Source organism: Leopardus geoffroyi, chromosome B3 (assembly GCF_018350155.1).
Source record: "Leopardus geoffroyi isolate Oge1 chromosome B3, O.geoffroyi_Oge1_pat1.0, whole genome shotgun sequence".
Classification (NCBI taxonomy): domain Eukaryota; kingdom Metazoa; phylum Chordata; class Mammalia; order Carnivora; family Felidae; genus Leopardus; species Leopardus geoffroyi.
Genome location: NC_059337.1, coordinates 88392759 through 88407699, shown reverse-complemented (window position 1 = coordinate 88407699; position 14941 = coordinate 88392759). Strand labels below are relative to the sequence as shown.

At 33.4% G+C, this 14941-nt stretch overlaps 1 protein-coding gene across 16 annotated transcripts in view; it reads right to left on the bottom strand.

The window, feature by feature from the left end:
* Positions 1-14941, bottom strand: part of MIA2 (MIA SH3 domain ER export factor 2) — a 111230-nt gene that overhangs the window by 16518 nt on the left and 79771 nt on the right. For 11 of the 16 annotated variants that reach the window (XM_045450766.1, XM_045450767.1, XM_045450768.1 and 8 more), the window contains 4 exons: positions 11207-11274; positions 9565-9647; positions 7808-7936; positions 4020-4178 (listed from right to left, as the gene is read on the bottom strand). In XM_045450766.1, coding sequence (XP_045306722.1) covers positions 4020-4178; positions 7808-7936; positions 9565-9647; positions 11207-11274 — 439 coding nt within the window. The remainder of the gene's footprint in view (positions 1-4019; positions 4179-7807; positions 7937-9564; positions 9648-11206; positions 11275-14941) is intronic. The other 5 variants (XM_045450771.1, XM_045450772.1, XM_045450781.1 and 2 more) reach the window with 1 other exon arrangement.

Sequence of the window (14941 nt, the reverse complement as noted above, 5' to 3'; positions counted from 1 at the left end):
CCCTTACTATCTCTAACCCATGGCAAACCCCTAATCTGTTTTCCATTTCTATCATTTTGTCAGTTCGAAAATGTGATATATATGTAATTATACAGTAGCTGACCTTCAGAGATTGTTTTCATTCAACATAGTGCCCTTGAAATTTATCCAAATTGTTCATGCATCAACAGTTATTTCTAGTTTGATTCCACTGTAAACACAGAATACCATATATAATTTCAATTATTTTCAATTTGTTTGTTTCATGGCCCAGGATATGATTTATCTTAGGAAATGTTCCTTTGGGGCTTGGAAAGCATGTATATTCTGCTGCTATTGGGTGGCATATTCTATAAATGTAGATTAGATCCTATTGGTTAACAGTATTATTCAGTTCTTGTATATCCTTGCCAAATTGTCTAGTTGTTCTACCAACTGTAAAGAGAGATACTGAAGCCTTCAACTATAATGGTACATTTACGTTTCTCCTTTCAGTTCTATCACTTTTTACTTCACATATTTTGTAGCTCTCTTGCTTGCTATATAGACATTTGCATTTGCTATGTCTTCTTGATGCTTTTTATCATTATGTGATGTTTTTCTGTCTCTGGTAATTTTCTTTGCTTTTAAGTTTACTTTATCTGATGTTAATAATAACCACTCCTGCTGTCTTCTGATTAATATTTGCATAGTATTACCTTTTCCCATCCTTTTACTTTCAACCTATCTACTTATACTACTATATTTGAATGAGTTTTGCACTTAGCAAATAGTTGAGTCATGGTTTGTTTTTTAATTCATTCTACCAATTTGTCTTTTAACTGCTGATGTTAGACAATTTACAATCAATGTAATTAGTAATACGTTAGGGCTTAAGTCATTTTTTTTGTGTCTATTTGCTCCCTATATCCCCTCTTCAAAGTATTTAACAGTGCAAAAACAAATGATTCCTTAGAATTATAGAATTTTTTATATTTCTGCTTACTTGTCTTAAATCAAAAAAAATTTTTTTAATTCTTGCCAAGTTCTAACATGTTAAGGAAATATATGAAATTTACAAAGCATGTTTCATAGGACTACATTATAGAAAATCTCAGATAACTACAGAATCTATATTCCTCAGAAATTCACTTATTTCAGTTGCCATTTTTTATTTTTTATTTATTTATTTATTTATTTATTTTTTGGTTTATTTTTAGGACAGAGAGAGACAGAGCATGAACGGGGGAGGGGCAGAGAGAGAGGGAGACACAGAATCGGAAACAGGCTCCAGGCTCTGAGCCATCAGCTCAGAGCCCGACGCGGGGCTCGAATTCACGGACCGCGAGATCGTGACCTGGCTGAAGTCGGACGCTTAACCAACTGCGCCACCCAGGCGCCCCTCAGTTGCCATTTTTTAACATGAGTGTTTTTTAAACTAAAAAGATGACCCTCATGTCAGAATGATCATTCGTCTTCAAAGCAGCTACTATAAAATTATGCTTATGACATTTAAAAAATACTTACAATGAATAAAAAGAAATCTCAGCAGACAGTAAAAGTATTAAAAAAATGAAAATTCTAAAACTGAAAAATACAATATCTAAAATAAAATTTTTCCACAGGGCATTTGGGTGGCTCAGTCGGTTAAGCCTCCAACATCGGCTCAGGTCATGATCTCACAGTTCGTGAATTCGAGCCCTGCGTCAAGCTCTGTGCTGACAGCTCAGAGCCTGGAGCCGGCTTCGGATTCTGTGTCTCCCTCTCTCTCTGCCCCTCCCCCGCTCACGCTCTCTCGCACGCGCTCCCTCTCTCTCTCTCTCTCTCTCTCAGAAATAAACATTAAAAAAATTTTTTAAATAAAATAAAATAAAACTTTTCCTGGATAGGTTTAATATATATCAATAGCAAAATAAAAAAAAACAAAAATAATTTTTTTTTAAATTAAAAAATATTAATAGAATGGAGATGACAGAGAGAAGAGTCAGTAAACTTAAAGACAGATCAATAGAAATTATTCAACTTTCAAAAGAAGAGAAAAAAAACTGGAAACAAAATGAAAAGAGACTTAGGGATCTATGAGATAATACCAAAAGTCTAAAATTATAGGCTTCAGGCAATTTTTAAAGGACATGTAAAAAATTTTCTAATTTTATGAATGAACAATAACAAAGTCAATACTGAATTCTAGTCTCAGCTATCTACCTAGCTACTTTAACCTAAGACTGCCAACTAATCTCTTGGAGGACTGCGTGCTCTTTCCATATAATAAGGGCAATGGTTTTATATGGATTAGTGGTTTTTAGATTTAGCTATTCCTCAGAACCTCCAAGGGAGTATTTTACAAATATAGGCCTTACCTCTGAAGTTCATGTTCCAAAGGTCTGATCAGAAGGGGGACCCAGATATATCTGCATTTTCTTGAAGTTTCTTAGGCTACTTCTGAAGGTAAGCCAACTTTGAAAACCACTACACCAGATTTTACTTGGAGAGTTAGCGCATATGACAGGGATTCTTGGTATTAATAGCTTGTAAATTCTCAAAGGAAAGTTCTCTATACAGATGTAGCGATACGATAATACACCAAAATCTTGCAATCGAGTTCTTAGAGAAAGGGGCTGTAGGTTATTATCTTTATTTTTATCATAGCAAAACTTTTAGTGAATGTTAAAGTCAAGAAAGAATTTTTGAAAGATGTTCTGTGCCACTCCCCTAAAAGATTCTTTTTTTTTTTTTTTGAGAGACTGAGCGTGCAAGCAGGGGAAAGAGGTAGAGGGAGGGAGGGGGAGGGAGGGAGGGAGGGAGGGAGAGAGAGAGAGAGAGAGAGAGAGAGAGAGAGAGAGAGTCTTAAGCAGGTTCCACACTCAGAGCAGAGCCTGACATGGGGCTTGATCCTACACCCTACACCCCTGGGATCATGATCCGAGCCCAAATCAAGAATCAGACACCCAATCAACTGAGCCACTCAGGCTCCGCAGGAGCCACCATTTCTTAGAACATATACACACTACTAATACAGCAAGAGCTGATTCTTGGAATTAAAGTTATTTTACCATGATATTCTTACTCTCTCCAACTCCTCAGGAAGGAATCTGAAGTAGTATGTTTTTTTAAATTTATACAAAGCAGGCATAGCTCACTTCACATAAGAGGTGTCCCTGAAACACTGCATAAATAAAAGTTTAGCAAACTAAAAAATTTTAAATACATTCGTTGGGAGAGTAAGAGCTATTAAAAGAATAGCAGTTATTGCCTTCCTTCAGGATATTCTGCTGTGACTCTTCCGGTAAATATATTTATTTTAGCAGTTAATCTAAGGTATACCGTTTAATGAAGAAAGACAATTACAAGAAGGTGAATAGTGTAATTGCACAGAAGTGATGAGGGGATTTTTCTATTTATGTTTATGAACATATACAAAAAAAAAAAAAAATCCCTAAAATATATAAAACTAAATACCTGGAAAAGCATGCTAAGATGATGAGGGAGATTTTTTTCACTTTCCTAATTACACATTTCTTCATTGTTTGGACTTTCTAAAATAAACATGTATTACTTCTATGAGCAATAAAAATAATAAAGATATTCCATGAGAGGGTTGGGAGGGAAACAAAGCAGCTTTCGGTAACATGAACAATTACCCCTAATTATTATGGTTAGAAATTTGTGTTATTATTGTTTTCCAATATGTATCAGTTTTTCTTAAAACAGGACATACAGGGGCGCCTGGGTGGTGCAGTCGGTTAAGCGTCCGACTTCAGCCAGGTCACGATCTCGCGGTCCGTGAGTTCGAGCCCTGCATCAGGCTCTGGGCTGATGGCTCAGAGCCTGGAGCCTGTTTCCGATTCTGTGTCTCCCTCTCTCTCTGCCCCTCCCCCGTTCATGCTCTGTCTCTCTCTGTCCCAAAAATAAATAAACGTTGAAAAAAATAAAATAAAATAAAATAAAATAAAATAAAATAAAATAAAACAGGACATACATGTACTCCTCTTTTCTTCCATTCTTCTGTGTTTCATATACTGCTTACCTTTGAAATATAAATAATTACACTCTCTCCATACCTGATGGAGGGATCATCATCCTACGATCCTGCTCCCATGGAGGTGAAAGGGACCCAGTGTCAGAAGGTGCTCTATGGGCATCAGTTAACCTATCACAGCTTGATTCTCCTCTTTCATTGGTATTCTGATGGTCCAGAGGATTCCCTGGGCCTCTTGAGCCTAATTAAAGAAAAAATTACAATTCTGTTTTATCTAAGAAAGTATTATAAGACCTATCATCAAATGAAATCCAGGCAGCTTTTAAAAAGTGAAAACAATCAGATTCCAACGAAGTTTCCCTAAGACATATTAGACTGTAATTCCATCCTACCAAAGCCTAGGACAAAGACTAGGACAATGAGGAAAAAATAATCTTGCCATGTGTATAAACAAATAATTGCCTATAAAAGTCATTTATAAATGTTACCACCATCATCATTTACATAGAAAATCAGTGGCTAAATTATAAATTAATTATAAATTATAAATACTAACTCTGAAAAATAAAAGTATGAAGTGAATTACAAAGTAAAGACCTCTATATCAGATGGAATAACATAATTATGAGGTTTTTGTTGCTTACACTAATATGCCAATAGTCAAAAAGAGCATGATTCTTTTAACACAGTCATCTTAGAGGTTATATACCTATTTCAATAATTCTACAACTATTCAAAGTATTTTTAGAACAACTCTTTTAGAAATGTACTTGGATTAACTTAAGAGACACTCAAGAAATCGCATCTCAATGCTGAAACAGGATTCTACTTCTGTCCGAAAATGATTTTAACCAGTCTAATTACAAACTTTATACCCACCAGATAAATTTGGCTTTAAAGGGCTTTTAGCAATTTCTGAATATCAAATTCACCTTCAAAAAGAGCTCACAACTCTGAAGGCAAGTCTAAAACAAAAGTTTCAAAAACAACAGCACTGTTGGAATAAATACTTTGAACAAGGTAACACTCATTTGGGTAAGGAAATCTGGCATGCTTACATTTATAAAGAAAGACCATCATTATAAAGTTCCCTTCTTATGACCACAAAAAACACAGTACCTCAATTAATATCACATATTCAATTAAAATGGAAAAAACAAATACAAAAAATTTTTTAACATTAAATAACAAAATATGTTAGTACTTCATTTATCTGTCACTGAGGGGGGAATGCAGTCCTCTCAAAACTATATTGCCCAGAAAACAAAAGCTTTTTTCTTTTTAACCTTCTAAGGAATAGATTTTTAAAAAAAAATTTAATAGAAATCTTTCTAAAATGTCTCCACAGTTCAGAACACCTTTAAGAGACTAAAACTAATTCAACTTTTCTTGGTAACTTGTACAAATCAATATAAGAATCTTTTTTAAAAAATACATAATAATCTTTAAAAAAAATTTTATCTGCTCTCTTTTGTACAGTCAGGAGGTAAACTGACTTTTATATTCTGAAAGTAAGTCAACTATCTCTTTTCCTCATAGTTGTATATTCCCCAAATCTTTCTTTCCAGCTTGTTCATCCTTCTAATAAGGTCATTAGAAGAAAAAGCCTAGGAAAGCAGAAAATTAAACTGGAAAAAAAATGTGCGTCAATTAGGCTGAGTTCATCTAGTGTGAAGCACAGATCTTTAAAGAAGACATTCAAAGACCTTCTCTTGATTGCTTCCTTTCAGAAGACCAAAATACAGGCCAACCAACTGACTACCAGGGAAAAAATTACAAACTTAAAAATGCTAAAGGTTAAAATTTTCATTTAGACTAAAAGTTACATGAAATTTACTCTAAAAAATTATTTTCCTTATGTTCCATCTGATTCAAACATATATCTCATTCAAACTTTCAAATTTAAAAAGATAATAAAAGGAAGGAAAAGGGCACTATTCACCCTTCTTCAGTGAGTCATAGTAACTTTTACTCCAAAGCAACTCTTTTAAGACCTACTAATAACTTACCTAAAACTTCTGTAGCTCTTCTAACAAACAGTAAAACACCCTTGCAAATAATCTAAACACATCATTTCTCAAAAGTAATAAAAAGGAGAGGAAAGTAATTTAAATAGGAGAGGAGAAATCAAAGGTAATTCTTACTTATTACAAATATCCAATTGACTACAAGCAATCCTTGACTTATGTCATTCAACTTCTAGTGATTCACATTTGCAATTTAGCCAATTATACCTTTATTTCTAGGGAACTGTTTTTCAGATTGCTGGCTGCAAACCATCATGGTGCATGAAATTAGTCTTAATGAGCAACTTTTTTAAATGAAATGGAACAGAAATGAACACAAAATACCAGAAAGCGTCAAAAATAGTAAGGGTAGTACTACTTCATGTAAATGGCTTCTATTTACATTTATGTTGGCATGTAATGTGACATGATATAAAATATATTTCTTAATATAGGTCAAAAAAACAGGGGGAAAATGGATTTGAGGGCACACATGTGAATTTCAAAATTAGTCTCCTTCCTCAAATGCTCAAAGGAAAGGTCTCCCAGGGCTCCAAGGGTCAGTCTGCAACTCACTCTTTCCCTAGGAGTTTTCAGTTCAAAGCCAACACAAGCAAAAGTTCTCTCTGAAATATCCCCAGGCCGTGGGTCCAATCAGCAGTGGGACTGGGAAGTGGGAGGGACCAATGGGAAGTATACCAAACTGAGGATACAAAGACGTAAAGAGGAAATGGGCAAAGGGAGAATATCCCATAACCCATAGAAATTTTATTTTCTCATTCTTTGGAGGGAATCCCAAAGAAAGAGCTCCAAAAATATTTAAAATAATGGCAGTTTCAACAGAACAGGACAGCATCCCTGAGAGACTATTTTTGGTAAGTAGTAACCATTTGAGTATATGAGCTGTGAGAAGTTGGATTTAGTTTGGTGTTTTTATTTAGTCTCATTACTTTCTGTTCCTACCTCAGACTCAACATGCTAGATTCACTGATAAAAAGGGGGGAATAGAGACACAACACTGATGAAGAATGTTATTAGCTCTTATACAACACAGATTTGGGGCTAAAAACCTAAGACTTTTGGCTTGGGAATGAACAGCACTGTTTACCTTTTAATTTTGCCACAATTCAAGGGAAAATTTTAAAGCAACTTGACAAAGTGAGGTGAGAAATCAAAAGAGGAAAACTCCAGGTACACAGGTAACGCCAGGATGAGCGCTGATGAAGTAAATGGAGAATGACCAAGAGCTAATGCATAGGCTTGAAGTAGCTGCTAAAATTTGCAAAACCCCATACAGGGTAACAAAGCAATCTTGGGTCAGTTTCTCAAAGTATTAAATCATTTCCGTCTCCCTTAAGGCTCCCATCAAAACTCTTCTTGAGGAGTACTCAAGATAGTACTTCTGTATTACTCCACTCTAAAAAGAAGGTTCTTTCTTTTACTTTCTGATTTTGTAAAATAAAAAGATCATGATAATGAAGTAAAAAAAGATTTTAGAAATTCTACATTTTAATAATGTTTTGTTAAAATACAATTTTATGCTAGGTTATATTGTTATCATATTTCATGTATTCTTCATAAAGTGTTGTATTATGTAGTATAATATATAGTTTTTAAGAAGTCAAATGATCTAAAAAGATTAAGGGCTTGACCAAAACATAACCTACTATACCTGTTTCTAAGAGAAAAATATGGTAAAATTACATGTCATAGAGCTCCTTTTCCAAACAAAAACCCACAATAAGTGCAAGGAATGCCTGTATTTTCCAAAGATTTATTTTAAAGATCATTTTAAAGATAAGTTGAGATGAAAATATAAAGTAAGGAAGAAATCTAGAGTAATAAAGATGTTTAAACAATATACCTCTTCCTCCTCCCCCTGGAAGCAAAGGTGAGAGTCTGAGTGGACCCTCCAACAAAGTTGGAGGGGAGAGAAAAGCTCTCGTTTCAGATGAAGGTCGACCCAATGGTGAGGGACCATATGGGGAATGCTCTGGAATAATTAAAACAGCATATTTAAATTCATAGTTTCAGTTAGCTACACTATAGATTAGAATCCCATTTCAACAATTTCCATCAAGTCACCCTATTGTCAATTTAAGTTTAATCCACATCCTAAACACTCTGGGTTTTATTAATACGGGATAGAATTAAATATGGAACCCTGTGGTTTAAAGTCTGTCTACCAAGTGGACACTGTAGTCAAGAAAAATATTATTCTCTTGGTAATAATACACTTAAGTAACCATACAATATTAAGCAAAGGATACTGGTGATATTTTAGAACCATGAGAGGATTTGGGGGCCATGAAGTTTGTTTGGTTTTGCTTTTAATGGCAGTATGCTTCCAGACATTTCAGCTGATAAGAGTTGTAATATGGAAGGGCTCAGTTGAAATTAGGGCCAGATAGGCTAGGCCATGTTGAGCCATGAATTATTTGAGTGAAGCTCAGATTTTTCAAAATAGAAATGCAAAATCCTCTGAAGCATCAGAAACAACTTTTGATTCATTACCACTGAAAATTCAGTTTACATATACTTATTTATCAAATAAATCACTTTCTAAACCATATAACCAGGAGCCCTATCATTTTACAAACTTCACCACTCCCAAGTAATGATTATGCTTCCAAAGATCTAAAATCAACATCAGAAAGCAAACTTAAATACCACCAAAATAATACTTTTTAAATATGTTAAATTTTATTATGTAGTTTATATAACGGTCAAATGCAATTACAACAAACGATCAAAGCATTATTTAATCTTTTCGAGACTTCTGCATTACGTTCAGTCAAGAATTCCTTCTGTATAATTGCCCCCACTCAACCTTTTGTTACTATTTGAAATTAATAACCTGTTATTTTGTAATGTAAAAACATTTTCATTCTAATGAAATTAGACTCTCAAAAGTGATTTTTACAACTTTGAAATGGTTATTAAAATGGGATTCTACCTATATAAAGTTAGGTTTATTTTCCCTGCCTTAGATGCTTAATTCCAATTCAACCAAAAATTATTTTGAAAAATTTAAACTACTTGGAACAGTATGAGATCATTAAAGATGCTAACTCATTAATGAATAGACAAAAATATTAAATACATCTTCCAAAGACCTGGTCATCTCTTGGAGGTAATTAAAGCAATCAAATCTCAGATTATTAATGTTTTCCCACCTTCTTAATTGATACTTTTAAATAATTAAAAACATCTGTTTTAAATCTTGTTTTTATAATTCAAGCAAATCCCAATGAGTAGTGGATATATAAACAGTCACAATGTTATTCCCTTTAAGCACTCCTTACTCATTTTCCCAAGAAATATTGAGTACCTTACTACATGCCTTTCACTTTGCTTTTCAAAGAGCTCAATGTGCTAAATATACATCATCTTACAAAAGCCCACTAAGAAATAAAGGCAGCAATTATTTACATTATTTCCAGGGTAACAAAACTCAGAAACTTGGGAGATTTTGATAGAACTCAGATTAGAATCCTGGCTCCAAAATCTAAAATATTTATAAATAATAGTATTAATTTACACTAATATAAAAGGTATGTGCAATATATACATATATATGTATTTTAAATGAGGGTTTAAAAAAAAAAAAAAAAAGACTACCTCTGCCAAATGCTGTATTTGGAACATCAAGTGCATAAGGATCTTTTTCTAAAAGTTCAAATTTAAACTCTGTTTCAGTTAATCTGCAAATAAAGAACAAACATCTCTAAGTTACTCATCTAAGAAAAGCACCCACATTTCAAGAAAAATGCCTCTTCCAAGTACAAGGATCTCTTCACTATCTCAATATTTACACAGAAGAAACAAATCTTTTAAAATTATTCTGACCAGTAATAAATGGAATTGTTGAATCACTAAATCATACACCTGAAATATAACACTGTGTATTAACTACACTGTAATTAAAATTAAGAAAGAAAACAAAATAAACAAATAAATCAATATTCTGACCAAAACACCTTTTCATAACAGGTAATAGGGTTCTTTCTGCCTAGTGATAGTGACGTTTTACTGAGGTTTGAAATCACTTTGTTTTGTTCTGTGTTCAAAACTAGACTTCAGTGAATACTATTACACAGAATCCAAATTTTAGAAATAGCAGGGCTTTCCAAGGTCAACCAGTTCTAATGTATCAGTTTACAAGTAAGGAAACTGAGCTAAAAGTTTACATGATTTATTCAAAATTAAAGTAACAGGATTAAAACACAGGGTTCCTAGCTCTGCATCACACCTGCTTTCCATTGTAATGTTACCCAAATGATTCTAATCACAACACAGAATAGAAATCCAGTGAACTCATCCTACTACTTTATTCCTAAACCTTTTATCTTAAAATTGTGACATTTTAAAAGAATCTTATTTCTAGTTCTTGATCATAAGATCTGACATAGAACATTTAATCATGCAGTTTTAATTTCAAAGTAGAAAAGACAAGCAAAAAGACTACACTATCATGGAATAATGTTAATGGTACATTCTGGCAAGAAATTAGAACACCTGGGAAGAGATGTTTGCTCCTAGAAAAGCATTTATTCTTCCCTTCGATCAAACATTGTAAGCTTTTATTCTTTCATTTTATTATTGCATGGCAATGTCGCCCAATACAATAAAACAAGAGAATGAGAGAAATAATAAAAATGGATTCTACCCATATCTACTAAAAGATGCCAGTACTCTGAGAATTACCACATCAGAGATCTATCTTTTCTCTTTCCATCCCTTGTAACTGCCTTCTTCCTACTCTAGTTTTAAAAAAACAAACAAACTGGGGTGGCGGGGCGGTGCCTGGGTGGCTCAGTTGGTTAAGCCGCCAACTGCTGATTTCAGCTGAGGTCACAATCTCATAGTTGGTGAGATGGAGCACCGTGTTGGGCTCTGCACTGCTGCTTAGGATTCTTTCTTTCTCTCTCTCTCTCTCTCTCTCTCTCTCTCTCTCTCTCTGCCTGCCCCTGCTCACATGCGCTCTCTCTCTCTCTCAAATAAATACGCATGAAAAAAAATTTTTTTAAGTTATGCTTTTTACAGAAGAACATGTAAACAATTTACTTCTCTTAAAGTAACCTAAGACAAATGTTTCAAACAAAAAATCTAGTACCTTATAATAAAACTAACAAATATTTCACCACTAGATATGCTGGATTCACTGCAAGTTTGTCCCTACAAAAATATTATATAATAAACAAAATACAACTAAAAATAAAGTAATAAATAAAGCTTAAAGTGTTCCCACTAAGATACTTACTTTTGTCTACTGTGAGCATTTTCTTTCCTTAAATCATTAAGATTTCTTTCAGCAGTCCGAGCTGCCAACTTAAAGAAAACAATACATTTTCATTTTTTTAAATACGTTTTTAAAATAACACTTATACAAATGTAAAATGGAAGATAAGCATTCATACATATCACAATACATTAGAATGCATTTCAGTAAACTCAATGTAAAAAATTTTTAACTTACAGAATTTTTTTTAAAGGAAATGAGTTTCCTATAACCAAAAGACATGAGTCTAAGGCTGGAGTTTGATCATGTACTTGCCAACAAATGCGGTTATCTAGATGTGAAGGCAAGAATTAGCACTATTTGGTGCTGTCAATATCCAAATAACATGATAGAAGCAATGTAAGAGGACCCAAGCTTAGGGTGATGGGAATGGAGACTCAGAGCTTAGGGTGATGGGAATGGAGACTCAGAATCATTATGCACAGGTACTCTGGCTATAAAAGCAGATAACCAACTCTGGAGAGAAATCACTATAATTCTGTGAAACCATAAAGACCTAAAACAGTTTCACAACATGCCTGTACAGGCCATTTTTTTAAATCACTGAATATAACCAAAGCACGCAGTCTGTTTGTTAAGATCATATTCCCATTCTCATAAGCTCTCACATTGGTCTCGTGATACTTTTATTTAATAAAAGATTCGGGGTGCCTGGGTGGCTCAGTTGGTTAAGCATCTATCTGACTCTTGATTTCGGCTCTGGTCATGATCTCACAGTGTGTGAGATGCAGCCCTGCATCGGGCTCTGTGCTGACATCGCAACACCTACTCAGGATTCTCTCTCCCTCTCTCTCTGCCCCTCTCCCGCCCATGCACAAGCACTCTCAAAAACAAGTAAATAAACTTAAAAAAAAAAAAATTAGAAAATCAGAGTATGTATGCTATGGGAAAAAAACTTACACCTATAATAAACAGCAAGAACATACAATATTCCTAAATAGTTTGTGGGCAAAGATTAAACTTGTATGGAATACTGTATGTTTCCCAGTCATTCTGTGAACTCTCTAGTTAAACAGCAGCAGCGTATGGAGCATCAGACCTGTCCAAACTAACGCAACGCACTGGGGCAAACTTATCTATTATACAAAGGCAAATTAACTCAACCTAGAACCATAACTTTTTACAGGTTAAAAGAACTGTACTATCAAATGTATTCACTTAAAATTGTGAACTACACATTAGAATTGACTTTAACTGGCCAAAGAATAAAGTATGTTAAATACACACACACGAACAAAACAAAACCAAACCCTAGCTTAACCATATTTTAGCATTCATTATCAAAAAGATTCCAATGTAAATCATTTTCTAGTATATAATGATATAATCAATTTTGTACTAACAAAAACAATACTACACAATAACAATCTTAGTTAATAAAATATCAATTCATTCATTTAGCAATGTGTTTTAACAACACAGAATCAAAACTACTTCTAAATGTTTTCTACACAGTATAGTATTACATATTTACTCTTAATTATAGGAGACAAAACAATACAAAGTTACTAAGTCAAAAAAAGTAAATCCTAGTATGATTATAGTGCTATCAATATTAAAGATAAATCTACAAAAAATATATAAGAATAAACAGATGCTAAATGATTACAGGCTTTTAAAAAGTTTACACTTCAAAGGTTAGGTAAAACTATAATTTCAATGAATGACCACATTGTATTCAGATATTACTTACAATATGCAAAAAAGCATTCTATTAAGTGCAGGTGTTAAGCCCCTATCTTAAGAAGCTTAAATCTGTGGTAAGGACAACTATTGTACTTGTCACAGAACACATAAAAACAAAGTATTATATGAGTTCAAAGGAAGAAAACATTAACTCTAATAGGAGGGAGCAAAGAAATGCTCAGAGGAAAAAGTAACATCCAAAATTATAAAATTATTTATAACAGTAAAAAAGTGGAAACAAACTAAACATTTGTCAAATGGGAAAGGTTTACATAAATTATAAAATATTCACAGAAAAATATCTATAATATATTAAGAAAGCAAGAACATAAAAACACTAATATATAGTATAATTTCATTTTTTAAAACATATACATGACTTATGTCTAAATATACTTAAAATATAGAATAAATTAAAGTGATACTGCTGATTACTTCTTGGTACATCCTTTGTAAACAGTCTGAACTTTTTTTATTTAGTCAGTATACATTACTTTTACAAAATCTAAAAAAATCTTCATTTTTAGACATTAAGGGTATTTTTTGCATATTTTAACATAAAGTCTGTCATTTACTAAACAAGAAATTCAATGTATAATAACAGAGAAGCCACAGATTTAGAATCTAAAAAGTCAGATTTTTAATCTCTATTCTTCATTCTTTGATCATGTGACTTTGGGCTATTTCCCCACCTGTAAAACTTAACTTATAATATCTATTTTATAGAGTTGTTGTGTGAATTCAATGAGTAATATACACAAAATGCCTTCAAGTACAGTGCCTAGAGCATTAAGAGATTAGCAAACATCAATTCCTTTCATCATGAAAAAATAATCTTTTTCTTTTTAACTTTATTTTTTATTTTTTTTAATTTACATCCAAATTAGTTAGCATATAGTGCAACAATGATTTCAGGAGTAGATTCCTTAGTGCCCCTTATCCATTTAGCCCATCCCCCCCTCCCACAACCCCTCCAGTAACCCTCAGTTTGTTCTCCATATTTATGAGTCTCTTCTGTCATTAAAAAATAATCTTTACCTTAGTATTCTGACTGTGGTGCGGAATGATGAAAAAAACTAAATTCATCTCCAAGCCCAGTCTAATTCATTAACAAATCTTCCACTTGAGCCCTCAACACAAAATCTGAGAAACGGGAAAAGCTTTGACATTCAACATGTCTAATTTCTCAACCTATACCAGAATCTCCACTCCAAGAAACATCCACCACTAAGAAATATCTCCCAAGCTTCAGTGTAACAAGAGTCTACTAACAGTTAACATACACTGAGTGCTTACTACGTGTCAGGCACCTAACAGGCTTACATGAGTTATTTATTCATCACTGTAACTCTATAAAATAGGTACTACTGATATGTCTACCTTATAGGTAAAGAAACAGGTAAAGAAACAATTGTTGTTGTTGCTACAGGTGTTGGAACCAGGATAATAACCAAAACTGGGTAACTCCAGACCCCATGTGTTCACACATTGCACAAACTGTCTCTGCTTTAAGACTCCTAGGGACAAGTCCTCTGAAGGCCAGCTATTAACAACAGTTCTACAAATTAGATGGATCATTCTTACAATTAGTCAAAAGCCACATCCTTATCATTTCCTCATAGAGTTCTTCTGGAACACTGACATGCCACTTCTCATGATGATCTTTTTCTTGATGTGTATCAAGTAATTCAACACTGAGAATCAGATAACTGAATTGTAAAGCTTCTACAACTAGAAGAGGCTTTTGATATCACTTAGTTCAATCTGTTGTTTTACAGACGAGTAAACAGACCCAGTAAGTTTAAGTAAGTTGTCCACAAGTAAATCAGTGGCAATCCAATGCTCTCAAAACAATCCATAAACACTGCATCACCTCCCCCAAAAGAGTATAAGCTCCTTGCAAAGTAAAAGCAGAGAAGGAAAAATCAGATTTTGTGAATAACTGTTATAACCAAGTATTTAGTTCACAAAAACATAATTTCACTACCAGCAAAATTAAAAGAAATTTAT